Below are 21119 nucleotides of genomic sequence, written 5' to 3'. Positions count from 1 at the left end.
TGAATGTCAGAGTGTGGTTAGTATGTGCGTTATAAAAAAATATGTGTGTGTGTGCATGTGTGTGTTTGTAATATTGAGAGAGAAAAACTCAACTGCAAATAACAAATGCAATCACTGTGTACACCAGTGGAGTTTTGCTGGCACCCAATGGGGAAAATCTGTTACTGCACCCAAACAAATTCTTACCGAAAGCTCATTTTTTGAGATATCAACCTCAAATTTGGAACACAACTTATTTAGATTCATGGCTTTGATTTTCTTGCCGTTTTAGAGTTCAACTTGATTTATAAAATATATGTTTTATGTAAAATAATTTTCATAAATAATTTTCATAAACTTATACCTATATAACTTTTTTTGGGATTTACTTATTATTATTTTTTTACTTCAGCAATAATCTGCCAAGGGTCTTCTTTAAAACGATACCAAACTTAAGTCTGTGCTCTCAAGCTTCACATTTTTATGACAGTTTTTTGACATGGACATTTCTGTCCTCTGTGTAGCTATGTGTAACTTTTTTTAATTGATGCACAAGGGTTAATTATTGCCCTGATGGTCAAAATGTGGATTTTCAACTCTTTCACTATTTTCTTACAGCCACTTTCTATTTTGTGATGGTCAACAATCTTTTGATGCACATCAGATTCAGAACTATATTCTTTGGTTTTACTCATTGTGATGGATGATTAAGGGAATTTGGCCTTTGTGTTTCCTCATATTTAAACTCCTGTGAAACAAGAAGTCATGGCTGGACAATTTCATGTTCCTAGTCCTCCTGGTGTGCTAAAAAAGGTAAACATTAATGGGAATATCCAGAGATATTTTACTCGTAAAAAATTCTAGGGGTACCAATAATTGTGGCCAACGTGTTTTGGAGAAAAACATTTATTTTATATTGTGACCCCTCAGGATAAACAACAATGCAGATTTATTTTTTACAGCCAGTTTTGATCATATTTACCAGGGGTGCCATCAATTCTGAGCACGACTGTAAGTAAAGAGCATTATGCATAATGCACACTGCAAGCAGTTAAGTAATATGCAGGGTCAAGGTAACCAAAGCAAACCAAAGTTGTGAAAAGAAAAAAGTAGAGCAGAAATATTGGACTAAAGGCATCATAAAGACATGTACAATTAAAAAACCAATCCAAATAATCACATTAGCATTGCACCTATGAGGACAAATGAGATCCTTCAAATGACCTGCACACTGTGATAGCCTATTGACATATTCAGAAAGTCAATTAATTCAGAAAGTCAAAGGATTTAAACAAAACACACTGGCCATAATTATTGGCACCCTTTTATTAATTATTGCCTTTTTGAGCTCTGAGTTTTCTCCTATGCCTGATAAGTTTGGAGAACACCTGACAAGAGATCAGAGACCATTCCTCCATAATCTCTCCAGATCCTTCAGATTCCCAGATCCATGTTGGTGCTTCTTCTCTTCAGTTCAGCCTCATCTTCTACAGGGTTCAGGTCAGTGACTGGGATGGTCATGCTGAAGCTTCCTTTTGTGCTCAGTGACACATTTTTGTGAGATCATTGTAAGATTTCTAGAAGAGGCCATCGGGTTTTGATATTTTATCTGTTAGTATTTGCTAGAATCCATGATACCATCTGAACAAGATGTCCAAAAATAGGCCAACAACATTAAAGATCCAGCATATTTAACCTTGGGCATGGGGTACTTTTTATCCCTGTTAGCACCAATTTGCTGCCAAAAAGCTATTTTTTTATTTTCATCTGACCATAGAACCCCATTTGAAGTTCCATAACATTCCATAAGATTAATAACATCTTTAGTTAATTGGAACTTCTTAATTTTTGCCCTGATGGTGGAAATGGGGATTAGTCACCCTGGTGTGATAATAAATGTAAATATTCATGGATACTTCAGAGATATTTTACTCATAAAAAATTCTAGGGCTGCCAATAATTGTGGCCAACGTGTTTTGGAGAAAACCATTTATTTTATAATGTGATTTTCCCCCCACTCTCAATTATTTTACTTCAATGAAAGGTTAGAGTTTTTTTTGAAATTTTTGAATGAAAGATCAAAAGGATAAACAATGAAGATTTATTTTTACAGCCATCTTTTATCATATTTACCAGGGATACCAATAATTGACCACAGCTGCATATCTAAATACCAATTCATATGCAGCTTCAAAAAAAAAAAAAAACATGTAGCCTAAAAGTTTATGTCTGATAAATTATATGTTGAATCAAATAAAACATTTCTTTCTAAAGCCACTTTTTGTAATGTCTATTTGATGCTTTTCTGATTTAACACAATAATGACTTTAAATTATATTTTGGGGGTAATCTCAGCCGGATTTAATATGTGATTAAATTGCAATCAATAAGATTAATTAATCGGCACATAGTTAGATTTAAAAAATGTAATCGCTTGACAGCCCTAGTGTTAACATAACAACAAAAACCCTGTCAGTTAAATGCAACAATATCATCCCCTGCAGCCGTGTGATTGGCTCAGCATTCAATCACAGAATCCAGAAACTGTTAATACACAATCTGATATCTGGCATGTCTGGACTTTGTCTGCTCAATGTTTACATAGCCTTGTGTTACACAGAACAGTCACAGATTTGATCCTTTGTGAGCTGAACCATCTCTGCTCTGTTCTCTTAAGAAAATATATCTGTAGCTGTAATATTGAGCAGAGCTCCAAGCAACAAATGCAAATGCAAAGTTATAGGCTTGTGTGGGAGGGAAAATTGATTCATGTGAGAGGAAAAAAAGCTGAATGCTTTACTCAGACTCAGATGAAATCATTTCAACATCTCAGATCAATTTCAATCTATGTTTCTCTGTGTGTATAACCCCTTTACTCTTGTCAATTAATTAAAGTGGAATCTGATCTAGTGATTAATTCATGTGAAGGATCGTTATAATTACTGAAAACTGTAATTTTTTGACAGTCTGCCAACTGTGAAATGAACTAACTTTAAGCATTGGTGCAGGTGTGTTAGGCAGGAAGCTGGCTGTGAATTTACTCCAAGCATTATTATCTGAATTCTTGGTCCTGCCTTGCCAATGCAAAAATCACACCAGAGGATTTCCAGTTCATCCCAGAAAAAAGAAAAAAAAAGGCTATTGTTGGATCTTGAATATAAAGAATACTTTTGTGCCAGAAATGTAAAAAAAAAAAAAAAAAAAAAAAAACAGTTCATAAATGCTCTGAGCAGGTGACAGAAAGGCAAACATGTAAGTATAGCTAGGCTGATAAAATAACCTAATATTTCAAGAACATTTTGGTGAGCAAAGACAAACATTTATGGGTTTTATTTCACCCCAAAATCTAAATAAAATAGGAAAACAAAAAATTAAGCCTATTGTGAGTGATTATTAGGATCTTTTTTGCATTATGACATTTTCATGGCACATCAATTGATGTCTGAAAATACTGTGAAAGTGACACACACACACACTGACACACAGTCACATATCTTTTATATATTTCTATATTTGTTTCCATTTGCTTATTTATATTAGGAATATTTCTTAAAGGTTTACAATTTTTAATTACAGCTGAATTAAACTGCCATCTCACACTACTTGGCATACGCGCCCCCTCGTGGACTGCTATGTTCGCGTCGGAATAAACCAATCAAGATGCAGGAAAACTTGGAGCTGACAGACTTCCATGGTGGGCGCAGCGCGCGATGTGCTCTATTTTTGCAGACACATTAAGTGATTTGCATTTGTGCAAACCTACAGGAATTATCGACGGACACGACGCACAACACATCACGCTTCATGTAACCAAACATCTACATTACACACTGTACAAAAACCAACGCGTCGGAGACTGGGTGCGTGGAGCGACACTGTGGACGCGCGTGGATCCGTTGCCATGCTGACGAAAAACGAGATTGTACCGTTGTATCTTGAAGGATTCAGATGCTTTGGGTTTGTGCTGTCCAAGTGTAGCGTGGTGAGCGTCAGGTGGGCGTCGGGATGATGAAGATGCGGCACCTGTAACCTGCTGAGTCTCCGGTTCCAGTCAATTAAACGGTAGGCGATTCAGAACGCTGGAAGCGTTGAGGCAAGGGTTCTAAATCTTTTTATTTCGATCCACTGTGTTCTTGTGTTGACTTCCTGGATAATTTATTTTACAGAACTTAGTTGGACATGGTGTAGCGTAATTGTTAAATGGGAACTGAAAGGTGATTATTTCAACTGTAGAGACCAACTAGTGTGTTTTTGATCAAGATTCAGTGTTTTCAGATCCAAGCGGGCTGAACTTGACGCTTTGATTAAAGCTTATATAATTATTTTATTGTAGCCTACAGTGTGGTGCAAGTCTAAATGTTATTCCCATTGCTGGGTAGATTACTTCCTAATTGTAGTCGTTTAGCTGATTCTCAATTACATTACACAAATTGTAGTTATTAACGTAATCCGTTACTTACTTAAGGTAATATTGACTAATTTTTGATAAGTTTTAGATTACTTTTGACCTAACTCGTTTATCACATTGATTTGAATAGGATACTCGTGTTCCAAAAATACAAAGAGAAAGCAAATGTATTCCCTTCTTTATCAACAACGTGAAGTAGCCTACACAGAATAATATTACATTACAGGGTTTCCCAGAATGTTTTTTTTTCTTTATTAGAAAGGAAATTTAAATAGTAAAAAGGTAGTAAGGAGAACAATCTATTATAAATAATTTACTGCCATTGTGAGAATAACATGTAATCATGTAATCAATAAAAAAGTAACTTTAGTCTAGTTATGAGTATTTTAGAAGTTAATATAATCTAATTACAAGTACTTAATTTTTTGGAATCTGATAATCCAGATTACATGTAATCAGTTACTACCCAGCACTGGTTTTTCCATATTCGATGGTGAAAGTTTGATTATTCTGATAATGGTTTTCAAAATGCATATGTAACTTCTTTTTAGAATAGAAGCAAAATGTAATGCTGTAGTTGACATAAAATAACATGAATGTGAACTTAAACAAAACGTGTTCTTGAACTTGCCTTGACCTGAAAAATATAGCCTTATCCTTGAACACAGTTCAACCAATCAGTTTTTCAAATTCTTAATCTACTTTTTTCACAATTTTTTTTAATTGCCAAGTCACTTATGGTATGGTACAAAATTTTGTTAAAACACAATTAAGCCTTTGGAAACTGTTGAACAAAACTGAATTAGCTGTGTTGTTACACATATGCACATGCTAAAGTTGAGTAGCAAATATTGCCAAGTCAAAAGAGCTCTCACAAAAGCTATAGAGAAGGAGAACAAATTGTTTTATTACATTAGAAAGTCTCTGGCGACAAGAAGATCTCCAAAACACTAAAAGTTCCTAGAAACACAGCTGGCAGCCTTATTCATAAGTTTAAAATTTGTTGTACCAGAAAACCTTTGAGGGTTTTGAAGAAAAACACAATATAATTAAGGGGAATAAAATGTTTGATCAGAGCAACTGAGAAAAACCCATCAATTTACTGCCAAAGACTTGCAAGATGACCTGATGAAAGGGGGAAAAACATTTCAATGCAGATTATAAGAAGAACACTAGACCAGCATGACCTTCATGTTGGGACATCTTGCCTAATGCCACTCTTGACCAAGAAGAACATAAAAGGCTGACTTGAATATGCTAAAATTCATTTGGATAGACCTGTGGAGTTTTGGAAGAATGTTTTATGGAGTGATATGACCAAACTTTTTGGACCCATAGATCAGCGGTATGCCTGGTGCAAAAACGGCAAAGTTTATGAGCAGAAGAACACCATCTCCTTGGTCAAACATGGAGGTGGTTTAGTCTTGTTATGGGGATGATTTCCTGTTGCAGGAAGTGGAAATCTTGAATGTATAAAGGACAACATTAATTATTTGAAGTATATCAAGCCATTTTGGCAAAGATGGTGATAACTTTGCTGGAGAAACTGAAGCTTGGTGATCAATGGTCTTTCCTGCAGGACAGCCATCCCAAAGTATACATCCAAATCTACTTAAGTTTGGTTCGGGGATCAGTTGTAGAATGTTCTTGAGGAGTGGCCTGTGCAGTCTTCAGATTTAAATCTCATTGGAAAATATTTGGTGGAATTATTTTGAATAAAGCTGGGGTAATGTGAAAACAAAAGATTATCAGTGATCTGGAAGCTTTTTCAAGCGAGTACTGGCTAGGCCAAGATTGCAGTAGAGACGGGACAGAAGCTTCTAAGCACTTACAGGCAGCATTTATTGGAGGTTATAAAGAATAAAAGATTCTGCACAAAATTTGACTTTTGGGGATTGAATAATTCACATGAATGTTTAGAGCCAATTTTATTTTTTATTTTTCATCAATTTTACGTTCTCAGAATCACTCAAATGTGTATTAATAAACTTTCTATAATAGTTTACTGATTGATTAGTTTACTTTTGTTCTTGGCAAAAGGGCACAACCTGTCACTCACATGTGATCACAGCAATAGCAAACCACAACCACCCAATCAATTCCCAATGGACCAAATCAAGTCCTGCACTACATTTTTTTTCTTTTGCAAGAAGCTGTTTCACTCGGATACACGTCACAATATGGAAGAAAGGACTATAGCAACTTCCATTTCATACCTACTTTAAATACTTTGTGTAAGGTGGTAAATTTGTGATGTGATCTATGAGTAAAATATGTTTTATGTGAAAATGACCCATTAAGTAAAATGGAAGTAAACATTTCTATGTATAGTAGTATATTTAGAAGTCTATAAAGCAAGCAGATAAATTCAGGACAAATAATATTTTTTTTCATTTTTAGTATTTTGACGCCTGTGTTACATGCACATGCTGACATAAAAAAAGTTGTTAAACGCATATATTACTTGTTATTCATCTGACTCCTTTATCCAAAGTAACCCACAGTACAGTAATTACAGGGAGAGCCCCTCTGGAGCAGTCTTGGGTTGGGTGCTTCCCTTGAGGGCGCAATGGTTAGAGGATTCATGGATCATCTGTAACAATTTGATCCTGCGACCTCTGGGCAGACAGCCTGCATCTTTATCCACTCCACTTCCCCACCCCCACCACACGTTGTTGTTCAGTTAGTTGTTGATTTAGACATTGTGTAAATACACTGTCAGCACTGTATGTGTTGTAATGAGGTTGCTGGCTGTTGAGGGAATGCACTTCTGTTTTGTTTTATGGCTTCTAATAAATTGCAGACATGTGAGGTGTATTTAGGGCAACAATCTGGATCCTGTCCATGAGTTCTCACTCTCTTAAGAGAATGTGTATGAACAAAGGAAGAGAAACACTATATGACATCATGCATCTGTGTTTAAACTTTGACCCCAAACCCTAACTCCTCCCTTATTCTCTCTCTCTCTCTCTCTCTCTCTCTCTCTCTCTCTCTCTCTCTCTCTCTCTCTCTCTCTCTCTCTCTCTCTCTCTCTCTCTCTCTCTCTCTCTCTCTCTCTCTCTCTCTCTCTCTCTCTCTCTCTCTCTCTCTCTCTCTCTCTCTCTCTCTCTCTCTCTCTCTCTCTCTCTCTCTCTCTCTCTCTCTCTCTCTCTCTCTTTCTTGCAGTCAGCTATTTCACTTCATGCCCTGACATGTTGAGGAGCAAGAGGGGAGGAGATAAAGGACCAGAAAAACCGGTAAGCAGCTGGGAGCCGGGGAGAATATGCGAAAGGAGGAGCAGATTTCAGTCTGGCCAGCAGAACCATAAGACCTGCGAGGAGGAAGATAGGAGCAACAGAAAGACGTGAAGAGAGAGAATACATTTGAGACGAGTGAAGACTACCACGGAGAAAACATAAAGGAAAAACATGACGTGTTTATGAAAGGTGAGATTTTGTGTTGTGTTTCTCTTTCACTCTCTGTCTTTCATTCTATCTTTAATTTTATTTCTTTATTGCTTAGGACAATTTAAGTTGAGGGTTGAGTCAGCAGCTTAACTTGCTTGAATATCCAAGCTCTCACTTTCATGGGAGTTTGACAGATACGTTCTAACCCTCTCTTTCTATTTCTGTTTCTCTCTCAACCTTTCCTTCTCACATGTCATGGGCGAGTTAAATGCCAAGCTTTCATTTAAAGGTGAAGGATGTCATTTCCTTTCATCACCAAACGGAATTGCAAAAATAATGACTGGTTTCAATCAGCAAAAGGATCCATGTTTTTTGAGCATAATAGGTAAAACAGCACCACCTGAATTCGGGGGCTTGGGAAGATGGTTTAGGTTGGGGGTGCTGTGTTTTTTTGTTTTGTTTTGTTTTTTGGGTGGGGGGGATCACCCATTTGAATGAGAAACAATATTGAGCCTATAAAACACGTTACACATCATGAAGCACATCAAGCGAATCAGTGAGAATACTCGTTTAAACAGCATACAATCTGGGACATTTGACTGCACATCACATTTTTGACATCAGTGATACTGCTTGCAATAGTAATGCAACGGGCCGGTCTACGGGACATAAATTAGGCTTTTAAATAAAAGGTTTATTGAGCTGTTTACACTGTCATATACAATAAAAGATCCCGCACAACGACAGGAAATAAAAAATGAGCACAAAAAACCTGCCTTACACTCAGGAGTAGAGCAGACTAACACTGCAACGGTCACAATAGGACGTCACACTCATACAGTGTATGAGTGTGTATGTTTTAAAAAACGTTATTCAACATATAAACAACACTTTTTAATAGCTCACTTAAAGTGTTTATAAATTCTGAAAAACAGCTGCAGCAACCCTACCTCCCACGTCCCTGCCAGGATTGCATGGGATTTACATTACAGAATGCCAGAAGTCATTCATAAAGTGACCCAATCAAAAATGAATTTCCCTGAAAAGTTTAAACACTGTGGTGTTATGAAAACATTCACAGCAACATTGGCTCAACAACCATTAGTTGGGAATGGCACAATCTGTTTATAAGACCAATGGAACAATTAGACAATTTAAGCTGAAGTCATTAAGTCATTATTCAAAATTTGCATTGTTCTTTTTTTAAATTATTATTTATATCATTTTAAAATACTTTGTAAATGTTTTATTTTTTTCCTATATGTTTTTATATGCTGACTTGTTTAGCACTTGTATAAAAGGTGAAGTACATAAAAAGTATTATTATTATTATGACTTGTTTCTGCATATTAATTTGGGTTAGGAGAAAGTATTTAAACATTGACAGAATAACACCCTTCTCCTCCAGCTTTATGTTTGTTTTGTCTTACAGGGCTTCCGAGTAGCAGCATGACTTGGACCTACGGGATTGCAAAATACAAACACACCTGCAGCCAACAGTTATCTGAGGACACTCTCTCTGACTCTCCAATCCGGAAACCTTTCAATTTGCATATAGCCCAACGCAACCCTCTGCTCTTTCTGTGTTAACTGCAGTGCAAACATTGAAGGTTTAAAGAGATTCTAAGAGCACCTGCTTCGCTTGTTCTGTAAGGGACTATGGAAGAAGGTACATCCTCATGGTCCGTCCCTGTTTATCTCCAGAGGGCCAGATGAGGAGCATGTTACCCAGCTTGTTACGGGGCCGGCGGTTCTACTGCCGTGAATGGGCTCTCGAGAAGCTACAAAGATGGCTGGAGGCGCGAGATGCCGCCAAGGCTGTGGAGGGAGCGATCCATGTCTCTCCAGGGGTCCTAGTGACTGGGGGCCCGGGCACGGGTAAGACGGCTCTCTGCACAGAACTGGTTTGGCCCCAGTCGGAAGCATGCAGGGCGGCAGGGTTTGCATCACGGTGTTTGGCCTGGCACTATTGCCAGCGAGAGGATGCGAGCAGTATTGAAGTGTGGAGATTTGTACTGGGGCTGGTTGAACAGCTGAAGGAAAGTCCTCTACTGGGACCAAACTATATGAAAGTGATTAGCAGTGCTGCTATTGCTGCTGTCCTGGAGCCCCTCCACTGCCAAAGAGCACCTGATGACACTTTTAAAAGGTTGGTGTAGATCTATCACAATTTATACATTGCAATGTAACAAGTTTTTTTTAAAGAGCATGTTTCTTCTGAACTGTATCTTATGAAATTGTATGAATGAACACATAAATGATTTAAATAATTAATAATTACGGAAATTGTTAGAAGAACTTTAATTATTAATGCAATATCATGAGAAAAAGAATCACAATTTATATCGGTATGTCATGATGTATATAAAACAGTTACTGTGAATCAAGAAGAAATATTATCACTATTACATTTCTTCTTGAAAATCATGTTTTTAAATAATGTACAAAATGATACAATTTTAATAGAGATTTTTATATCTTAAACATTCACTATTTCAGCAGTTCTAATAACCACTTTTTCTTTACTCAGAATTTCTCAAATTTTTCTGTTGCTTTTGCTCTGTAACAAATCACTCCCTGTTCAAGAACTCTTTGAACTAATTTCTTTCTGCCTTTAGTTCTCCAAGCATTTCATGTTTGCTCTCCAAGCATTACTTCTGTGAGAAATCCCAGATGTTTCACAGCTAGGTCTTTGGTGTACCTTACACACTCCCTCTGTATTTCACATTGTTTGTGCAAGGAAAGTGACGCTTCAGTTGGGGCCTTTGCTAGACCAGAAACAACAAAATGTCGAAGTCATTTAGAGTGTCAGGCTTCAGAACATTTTGTATTTCAAAAAGGAGTTATAAGGTAAAAAAAGATCAGTTAAACCTTAAAGGGATACTCCACTTTTTTTGGAAATAGGCTCATTTTACAACTCCCCCAGAGTTAAACTGTTGAGTTTTACCGTTTTTGAATCCATTCAGCCGATCTCCGGTTCTGGCGGTACCACTTTTAGCATAGCTTAGCATACATCATTGAAGTGGACAAGACCATTAGCAGTTCTCAAACAAAAATCACCAAAGAGTTTCGATATTTTTCCTATTTAAAACTTGACTCTTCTGTAGTTACATCGTGCACTAAGACCGACGGAAAATGTAAAGTTGCGATTTTCTAGGCTGATATGGCTAGGAACTATACTCTCATTCCTGCGTAATAATCAAGAAACTTTACTGCCGTACCATGAGTGCAGCAGGCGTAATGATATGACGCAGCGCCTGAAAATAGTTCCGTTGTGTTGACGGAAGGTGGCCTATTTTCAAGCGCTGCATCATATCATTACGCCTGCTGCTCTCATGGTACGGCAGTGAAGTTTCTTGATTATTACGCAGGAATGAGAGTATAGTTCCTAGCCATATCAGCCTAGAAAATCGCAACTTTACATTTTCCGTCGGTCTTAGTGCACGATGTAACTACAGAAGAGTCAAGTTTTAAATAGGAAAAATGTTGAAACTCTTTGGTGATTTTTGTTTGAGAACTGCTAATGGTCTTGTCCACTTCAATGATGTATGCTAAGCTATGCTAAAAGTGGTACCGTCAGAACCGGAGATCGGCTGAATAGATTCAAAAACGGTAAAACTCAACAGTTTAACTCTGAGGGGGTTGTAAAATGAGCCTATTTCCAAAAAAAGTGGAGTATCCCATTAAATTCAAGATTTTTTGTGTAAAAGGTAAATCGTCATTGCAGAAGTCACTTGTTTTGAATGTAATCCGCACCACTTAATCTTGGTCTTTTTTTAAAATTTGTGTGTTTCTGTACAATCCTAACCAGTTATGCTTAGATAATGTAAATGTCTCAAACTTTGTTCTGTTATTGAGTAAAGGTCATAAACTCTTGAAGCACAACCCAACTGACATGAAGACATGCGCATTACCCCATTGTGCTTTGCATGTAAACAGTTTTGGAGCCATGCTGAGGGCTTATTCAATGTGTATATGACATTTTGAAAAAAAGAAATGAAAAGAAAAAAACTGACAATTTCAAAATCAACACATTTTTCTTACATTTTCTCGTTATTTATAATAAGCTGATGTTTTTTAGTGTTTGTTATGAATATAAATGCACTCAGTGGCATCTTGCTTGAACAAGGTTTCTTTTATTGTTTCCTACCAAACCCTCCCACCCCCTGTATTCTCCTCCTCCAATCGTATTTTTCGTCTGGTGCCCCTCAGAAAGACTCTGTCAAAGGCAGGAAAGGGGGCTATTGTTCTGCTTTTCTGCTATTTATTTATTCCTCTCATCGCAATAATGATGCCTATTCACAGTTATCACAATAGCCCAGCGTTCAGTGCAGATGGATGACGCTATTTACAACATTCAGGGGAAAAATAGGGGTAAAGACTGAGAATCGTACCACTAGTTTCTGGAGTTGGTGAGCTCGCCATGCTGACAGCTTTCTCTATTCTCTCTCTCTCTTTGCTTTTCAGTGTTTGTTCTTACACTAGTTCTTTCAGCTTTCTCTCACAGATCTGACGTACAGGCCCACATTTCACATTTGCCTTACACATGCTGACAAACTGCTGTGATGTTTTTCTCTGGTCCTGGCAAGAGATTGTAAGAAGAGTTAATTTAGAGGTGAAATGCAAGTGCCAGTCCCTGCTGTATTCAATATGCTCTCTGATGTACATAAGATCCACTACACTACACTGTGGAGATCACTTGTTGTCTAATAAATAATCTGTTTATTTTATCTGGACATGAACTTTAGTCATAAGGAAATCATTTTGTCTTTTGTCAGTTTGAAACTCTAGATAGAGATATAGTTGTATTAAACAGAAAATGTCTTTAAGAGTATTGTATTGAAAAGTAGATCACTAAATGTTTTGTCTAGCGAAATGGAATTGTATTTATGGCCATTGTAGCATATTCTCAGTTTCATTGTAACTCCTGTAATCGTCTGGCCTGACCTTGACCACAACCCTTCTATTTTGTCCTCTACTGAAGTAAAAAAAAAAAGAAAAAAGTGTCACATTACTGTTCTTTTGAGCTTGATCTCTTAGCCCTTCTCTGTTTGACAACTTTAACTAGCATGACCATTCCCGGGGTCAAGACAAGCCCATAGCTTGTCTTTGTGGACAGAATGAGTCAGGAAGTACATTTATTAGGTTGCTCAGCTCAAGCTGTGATCTGTGAGCATGTTAAAAGGGCATTAGCTCAACAAATGATGTGAGCCCACGTGTTGGAGATAAGGAACCAATAAACACAGCATGCTTGTGATTTATAAATTTTATGGCGGGAGTATGAGAGAGGAACTTCAATACTGATCCGTTTAACCATAATAGACAGAATAAGGTGAGTTGTTTAAAACGCTTTGCTATTAAAGAAAGCGAGTGTGGATATTAATTATTATCAAAATATTATTCTATAGAGAATGCAATGCTTCCAGTTTGGAATGTTTTTTTTCCAATTAATTTTTTCAATCGCAATTTAAAAAACAAAAACAAAGAAAGACTTCTAAAAAGAGTCCATTGGGCCAAGCAGTTAAGAAAAAAAATATATATATATATATACACACACCGCTCATTGGAAAATATTGAGATTTATTTATACACTCATATAGTCTAAATGTATAGGTAGTTCAAATTGATTAAGTCATTTGCAGTGCTTCAGTAGTAGATGGTTGCTCCTGAGCTCTTTGCCACAATTTACTAAATTTACACAAACATAATCCTGTTCCAAACTCATGCCATTGATTTAGGTATCAGGATGCTTTAGGTCGTATGAGGACGCTCAAATTGTGTTTTGGGAAATCAACCCATGAGTGGTTTGTAGTTGTCTCTGCATATTAGGCTGGGATAGATGAAAGTATTATATTACATTTAAGTGTTTGATTAAAAGGGCAATCATATAGTGAGTGAAGTGGGTCAGTAATAAGAGTAAGACAGTGAGAAGGTGCTGCTTTATCAGACTCATAATTACCTATCTGTCTACTGGTATGCCCTGGAAGCAACAGGAAATCACTGAGCTTCCATAACACTGAGTCACGATGCCTCTGCAACCACACCTTAAGTCAGAAGAAGTGGCCAAAAAGAAAGAAAGGCTGAGGAATAAGAAAGCTTAAAAACTCCCAGAATTTTAAAGGATGTTGTTGTTGTTTTTTTCAAAATAAATTTGTCACATGATTCCATTCTATACAAAACAATGCCACATTTCTGAACTCTTGTTTTGATGTCAGATAAGCTCTGTTTTAGTTCTGAATTGACTTTCATTGATATGTGATGACATCTCTTTCCTATTTCCAGGTCTTAAAATGATTGATTTATTTTTTTTTTTTTTGCTCACTATTGTTTTAAGAAATATGTATATCCTTGCTTCTCCTTCCTCCTTCCTTTATTAAATTAAGACTTTATATCAGTGTCTTGCAGGTAAGGTTGATTCCGTTTTAAAAAAATCATATGTCTGTGGTTAAAGATGGTTTGATACTAGCAGCGGTCACTTGCTATCAGTGTTCTAGCTGAATACAATCAATTGTGCAGTCATGCTGGGTTATGCCTTAACTTTTGTATAATATATTTTAAACTCCTCCTTTGGTTTTTCTTTAGGGCAGTATTAGAGCCTCTCATGTCCTTGACACCACCAGCTCACAGTGTGTTTATTGTGGTGGATTCGCTGGACTCAGGGTGTTGTGGAGGTAATGGAATTGGAGAACGGTCAATATCAGGATCTGCGGCCACTCAGAGTTCCTCTATTGCAGAACTCCTGCTCAGATACATACAGCTCCTGCCTCCCTGGATCTTGCTGGTCTGCTCTGCACGCCGACAGAACAAAGCCATATGCAAGATGTTCTCAGGTACACACTTGGATGATTCATAAACCACTTCATGAGCACTGAAATGTGAGATGATTAGCTTTACTGCTTTCTGTTGTGAATTGTTCATCTGTCTTTAGAAACATTTTTAGTAACAAATGAATAATGTTCTCCACACTTGTATGACCACCCAAACATTCAGTATTGCCAAACATACAGCTTATGACTGTTTGTTCTTATATCAGTATATTATGGCCGGGTGTTATGAGATGAGGGTCCCATAGCTCTTTGTGGATGACATCTGAAGTATAGCGTTAAGAGACTACAATCTTTTGTACAGTAGTTCATAGTTCGGCCTTTATAAACAAATTTGAATGCAAGGTTCTGAACCTATAGGGTTGAAAAGCCTCGAGGACCATCATGTTTTACCTCTGCCCACGAGATGACAATACTGGAAAGAAACTACTGTTGTTGGTCTACACAATTTGCTAAAACATATTGCAATTATTCTGACAAATTCTGCAATTGTAGTTATGATAAACATCTTATACTGCTGCTGCTTAGATGGCTTATGGCTCTGCTGCCAATAGTAAGAAATTCTCTTCAAGGGTGTTCACACCTGTGTTCTCTTTAAAATAACTTTTATGTGCTCCAGTGATGTTGGTTATTTGTATTGTAACTTAGAGCAGCAAAAAATGTTTAATACACAAATCTATAAAAAAAATATGGTGAAACTACATTATTCATAGTTTTCACATGATGTCACACCCTTATAGGATTAATAATAATAATAGTTACATTTATATAGCGCTTTTCTGGGTACTCAAAGCGCCTTACATAGAAGGGGGGAATCTCCTCTACCACCACCAATGTGCAGCATCCACCTGGATTGCCCATCTGGAGGGCAAAACAAGGCTTTCCTCCTTAGTACAAACCTGGTAAAAATGACTAGCGGACAAAGTACTAATGTAGCAAGACAGTGATATAAAAAAGACCCAATTATACGGTTTACACCTTATTGAAAAGCTATGTACAGGCAAGTAGATGTATCTAAAATAAAACGCAACGTGCGGTTTCTCGTTAAGCGGTTTTCCATAGAAGATACATACATGCTCGCATGTATATAGTATGCATCATCAATAAGTTGTATACTGAATTTGATCTTTAAAAATCTTTTTTTCGTGTTAAGCGTTTTAGAATGTCCCGCTGTTTTTAGTAATTCAAATATTGCTACAGATGCTGTATATGGATCACAAGTGTCCAAAACATGCATTTTGTTCACTTATTTTTGTTTTTCTTTTGAGATGGAAAATGGACAGCCCTGTAATGTTTTGCCCTCCAGGTCTCCACGCCATTCACTTGACTGAAAACTATGAATAATGAGACTAACATGCAGTTGTGATTGTGTAAATAACAAACAGAACATGCTGCTGACTATACATTTAATGAAATCACATCTTTTTTTTGCACAAGACCATTTTAATTTTGAAGCCCTAAAAAAAATCATCATGATGCTTTATTCATTGTTGTATCTTATTTTGTCTCTGATTTTGCTATATACACTGCTCTGATTTTATCTCTTGCTTTTCTACCCTGCAGGTTTTAGGAGGTTGTGTCTAGATGACTTAAGAAAGCCTGCAACTGTACGAGATGTACAGCAATATATCCTGCGGAGGCTTGACCAGGACGGGGCTTTGAGAAGACAACTTACACCAGATACGGCTGAAATGCTTAATCTTTTGCACATCAAAAGTGGTGGATGTTTCTTGTTTCTTGAACAAGTACTAGATGGTGTTGCACATGGTCTAGTAGGACTTAGAGAAATTCGGGACATTCCTGGCACACTAAATGGCCTTTACCTATGGCTCTGTCAGCGACTCTTTCCTAGAAGTCTGTTTGTCCATATTAGGCCTTTGCTAAATATCCTTTTGGCATCCCCACAACCACTAACAGCTGATCAGCTCTACACTATTGCTAGAAGCCGTGACTCCTACCTTGGGATTGGAGATTTCCAAGCACAGATGGGTGCTCTGACATCTCTGTTTGTAGATGGCCCTGAGGGCAGTAAACTCCTCTTTCACAGCAGCTTTGCAGAATGGTTAACTGATGTCAAATACTGCACACAAAAGTTTTTGTGTTGTGTGAAGGATGGTCAACTTTCTCTGGCCATGTCCCTCTCTTTTCGAGCCAGTAGTTTAGGTACAGAGGAGACTTGCCAGCTGGCCCACCACCTCCTCAGCAGTGGAGTCCATCAAGGGGAACCATCCCTCTTGGCACTGTGGTTGCTATGGACTGGAGTTCCATCTCTTAATAGTGCCAGAAAAGACTGTTCTTCTAATGTGCCATCACCTCCTCATACACCTGTATTAGTTCAGCAAGATGTACTTCAGCTCTTAATGAAAAGTGGAATTTACCCTGCAAGCTGTTCCCCTGACAATAGCTCCAGTGTGGAGGTTCACTGTGTTGGGGGAGGAGGCAGGATAGTTCGACGAGCATTACAGAGGGAAGACTCTGTGAGAGCTCTTCTTGACAGTGGCATCAGTGTGAACCGTACAGACCCATCAGATGGACGGACTTTACTAGCATCTGCAGCCCATGCTGGACTTGTAGATGTTGCTGTATTGCTGTTATGCCGTGGAGCAGACCCTTCAGTGAATGACAACCAGGGGCAGACTGCACTGACGCTTGCTGCCAGACAAGGCCATGATGGTGTACTACAGGTGTTGCTAGAGTGGGTGCAGGAGCAAGGGAGCAAGAGGCCTGCAGTACAGGCCCTGCTGGAGCATGTGGACAGTGAGGGATGGACTGCTCTTCGCTCTGCTGCATGGGGTGGCCACAAGGAAGCTGTGCGTCTACTTCTGGAAGCTGGGGCAGAGATTGATGGGTGCGATTCAGATGGCCGGACAGCCTTACGAGCAGCAGCATGGGGTGGACATGAGGAAATTCTGTTGACCCTCCTTAAACATGGTGCTGAAGTAGACCGTTCAGACCGTGAGGGACGTACTCCACTAATAGCTGCAACCTACATGGGTCACAAAGAGGCAGTGGAAATACTTTTGAATGCTGGGGCTGATTTGAATCATGCAGATGGGGATGGACGTACTGCTCTCTCTGTAGCTGCATTGTGTGTGCCATCAGCAGCTGGAGGACGAGGGCATGGAGAGGTTGTAAATCTTCTTTTGGAGCGAGGTGCTGATCCAGAACATAAGGACAGAGATGGAATGACGCCTTTACTACTAGCCTCTTACGAAGGGCACGAGGAAGTGGTTGAACTCCTCCTGGAAGCTGGAGCTGATGTAGATGAAAGTTCTGGAGCTCATCCCTCTTCTGTCACTCCTCTTCTTGCGGCTGCAGCTATGGGACATGCTGGTACAGTTAATCGAATGCTTTTTTGGGGGGCAGCAGTGGATGGCATCGATGGAGAAGGCCGCACCGCTCTCTGCTTGGCTGCAGCAAGGGGTAGCGTTGAAGTTGTAAGAGCACTGCTGGACAGGGGTTTGGATGAGAATCACAAAGATGATCTGGGCTGGACTCCACTGCATGCTGCAGCTTGTGAAGGTCACAAAAGTGTGTGTGCAATATTGACAGAGCGAGGTAGCATGGCACGTGTGGGTGAGCTTGATGTGGAGGGTCGGAGCCCTCTAATTCTAGCAGCACAAGAAGGGCACTGTAGTACCGTCAGGCTGCTTCTAGACCGAAAATCACCCATTGATCATCGTGCATATGATGGACACTCCGCACTCAGTGCGGCTGCTCTGCAGGGACATCGGGAGATTGTGGAGTTATTGATGCGTAGAGGGGCTGACACTGATGTCCGTGATGCTGAAGGAAGACCTCTTCTTTATTTGCTGGTCCTGGAGGGCCGTTTAGACATGGCCACCCTACTCATAGAAAAAGGTGGTGTCCCTCTGGAGTCAAAAGATGCAGAAGGGAGAACTGCACTCCACGTAGCAGCTTGGCGAGGAGACTTGGAAGGTATTGAACTGTTGCTGAAATATGGAGCTGACCCAAATGCAAGAGATCTTGATGGTCGGCCTTCTTTGCATTCTGTGGCATGGAGAGGTCATGCAGCTGCTGGCAGGCTGCTCCTTAGGGCTAAAGGTCTCAATGTAGACCTGGCTTGCAAACAGCAGGGTGCCACAGCGCTTAGCATTGCTGCTCAGGAGGGGCATGCTGAAATTGTGGCCATGCTTTTAGAAAAAGGTGCAGAACCAGACAATGTGGATCGTTATGGTCGCAGCCCAGTAAAGGTAGCAGGAAAACAAGGTCATTTCACGATTGTGCGACTTCTGGAAAACTATGGTGCAAAGCCCTTTTCAGGTCTCATACCGTTTTCACCCAGTGGTGCTCCCAACACCTCTTACCTTTCAGCCCTAGTCAAGACCCGTGCGTCTCTTAGTTCAGGAGAGGTGGGTGTTGATGGAGTTACAGCCACATCTTCTCCATCCTCGTCCTCAGTTTCTGCCTCCTGTTCCCCAGCTTCGACTGCAGAGCGTTTCCACTCCATACCTGCCTCACAGACTTCCTCCTCCACCTGCCACTCCCATGCCACAGTACAGACTGTGCCTGCTGACAGCCTAAATTTCATCCAGCAGATACAACAACATTCACTTTCTCGTTCCCGCAGTCGGCCATCCACCTTGCCTCTTCCTGGCTCCAATCCTGCCAGTCTTCAGGGCAGAGCATCTAGGCATAATCAAAAGGCTGTACCCAAGAGCAGTCCCACACATGAACAGTGCACCTTCACTGAACTGCCTGACTCAGAAAACCCCTTAAAAGGGCTTGGATCAATGGGGGATGGTAACTACTTCTTAAAACCTAAGACTCCTTACATCATAGAGGATGTGATTGAGAAGAGCCACAAACAAGCTGGAGGAGTTGATCTAAAGTGGAACTCTGTTATGGCTTCCTTAGGGGTGATGCCAAACCAAGAGGGCCCAATTAGACAGACAAAAATTAGGGAAAGCCCCCCTTTGGGGTATCCACCTTTTCTCATCCAATCCCATGGACAAAAAAATGACTGGGGGGGAATTCAAAAGACATCCATGTCTCCAATCATTGACCTTTCAGCTATTTCCCCACATAGTGCCTTACCTAATGAGTCTGTGTTTAACATGACAACTACTGATCCCCAGCTGAATCTCAAACAGGCAATTAAGCTGCAGTTTGAAGGGCCGACCAGTGCAGCACTTTACAAGCGGGAAACTCCGCTCTGAGGTGAGGCATTGAGCTTCACACATACAAGAACAATACATTTGTCTTGTAATTTGTCAGTTATCTAATAAATGTGAATTTTATTAATTGATTAAGATTTTATATTTCTATGTAGTATGTCCAAATTATGCGTTTTATCAGGCAGTTTTCAGATATGCCAGATTGAAGTAAACCACACTGTACTTTGAGCTGCAGTATTTATGATTGTGACTTGGAATGTCTGGAATTCTAATGACAACTTTGTCTGTTGTAGGAAAACCTGGGCATTTAGGATTTCAAGGAGGTGAGGGTTGTGTAGGTAATCACTGCACTGTGTGGGAGATGTTAAGAGTAGAGGAGGATGGCAGATGAAAGTGTTATAACACACTGACCTCCACCTCTCTTTAACCAATTGACCCCAAGGCACAAAAGAAGAGGGAAAGGCCTAGAGGAGCCTGAGTTCAAAGGCTCAAGCTGTGTACATTCCAGAGCTTTTCCTCCTTATGCCGTCACAATGGAGAGCAGCTGGCACTCTCTCATACTCTCACACAATTACAGGAAAATATATTTACATTCAGAGGGACACTTATGGATATTTCCTCTGCTGGTGTTGTGCATTTACAAAAGTTGACATATGTACCCCAGGGATTTTTGTGCACATTATAACTCGGCATGAATGACAACTTGTCATAGACCGAACAGCTGTTCACTCTTTTATCTTCATACACACACTTATTGTGCTCAGAAGTGCCACCTTTATTTTATGTTGTTCAAAAGAATGTGGTCAAAATTGGAAGGTGTCTACAATTAAAATACTATTTGTCTGTGATTTTCAGTACATTGCTCTGGTTTACACCCAGGCTTGGACTTGCTAAAAAAGGGCTTTATGTGCTGGATCAAGTCATTAGCAATGTTTGTGTCCTTTAAAGATGTTTCAGGACATAGATGTGTCACTACTTATTTACCTTGAGTTTTTAATTTTCACGTACTGTCATTGTCAACAGTAAACCAGTTGACCTATCAGCAAGGCAAATTAACATTTTAAAGCTTCATTCCAATTGAATTATATAGAGAGATGGGGAAAAGAAAGTGAAAAGTTATTGTTCTAAAAGCAGACAGGTAGTTAGGGAAGGATATGTAAGTGATCTCAAGTACATGCTTGTCAGAGGATGACTAGATTTGAATGGAAGGTCATAAAAACCTTATAGGTGTGACAGGAAGAGAAAGTGATGTGAATTTAACACATTGCCATAGGTAATTTATAGTGTTTTGTATGTTAAAATGAATTGAGATGCACTAATTAAAACAATGTATATGATTTTGTGTCTGTGCAAATTTGTATGGAGAAGAAACAAGCAAACCTTA

At 39.1% G+C, this 21119-nt stretch overlaps 1 protein-coding gene across 1 annotated transcript; it reads left to right on the top strand.

Annotated features, from left to right (window-relative positions):
- Positions 1 to 3796: 3796 nt before the first annotated feature.
- On the top strand, positions 3797 to 20583 carry ankrd50l (ankyrin repeat domain 50-like). Its single transcript, XM_056233031.1, has 6 exons — positions 3797 to 4041; positions 7557 to 7812; positions 9206 to 9922; positions 14356 to 14603; positions 16161 to 19778; positions 20029 to 20583. Exons 3-5 carry the CDS (start codon positions 9453 to 9455, stop codon positions 19775 to 19777), a joined length of 4335 nt encoding a protein of 1444 aa, XP_056089006.1. The 5' UTR covers positions 3797 to 4041; positions 7557 to 7812; positions 9206 to 9452; the 3' UTR covers position 19778; positions 20029 to 20583.
- Positions 20584 to 21119: the final 536 nt, after the last annotated feature.

The sequence above is a fragment of the Rhinichthys klamathensis genome, unplaced genomic scaffold (genome assembly GCF_029890125.1).
Source record: "Rhinichthys klamathensis goyatoka isolate OS25496 unplaced genomic scaffold, OSU_Roscu_1.1 h1tg000358l_1, whole genome shotgun sequence".
Lineage (NCBI taxonomy): Eukaryota > Metazoa > Chordata > Actinopteri > Cypriniformes > Leuciscidae > Rhinichthys > Rhinichthys klamathensis.
The sequence above is the reverse complement of the archived record's forward strand: the minus strand, read 5'-3'. Positions and strand labels throughout refer to the sequence as shown.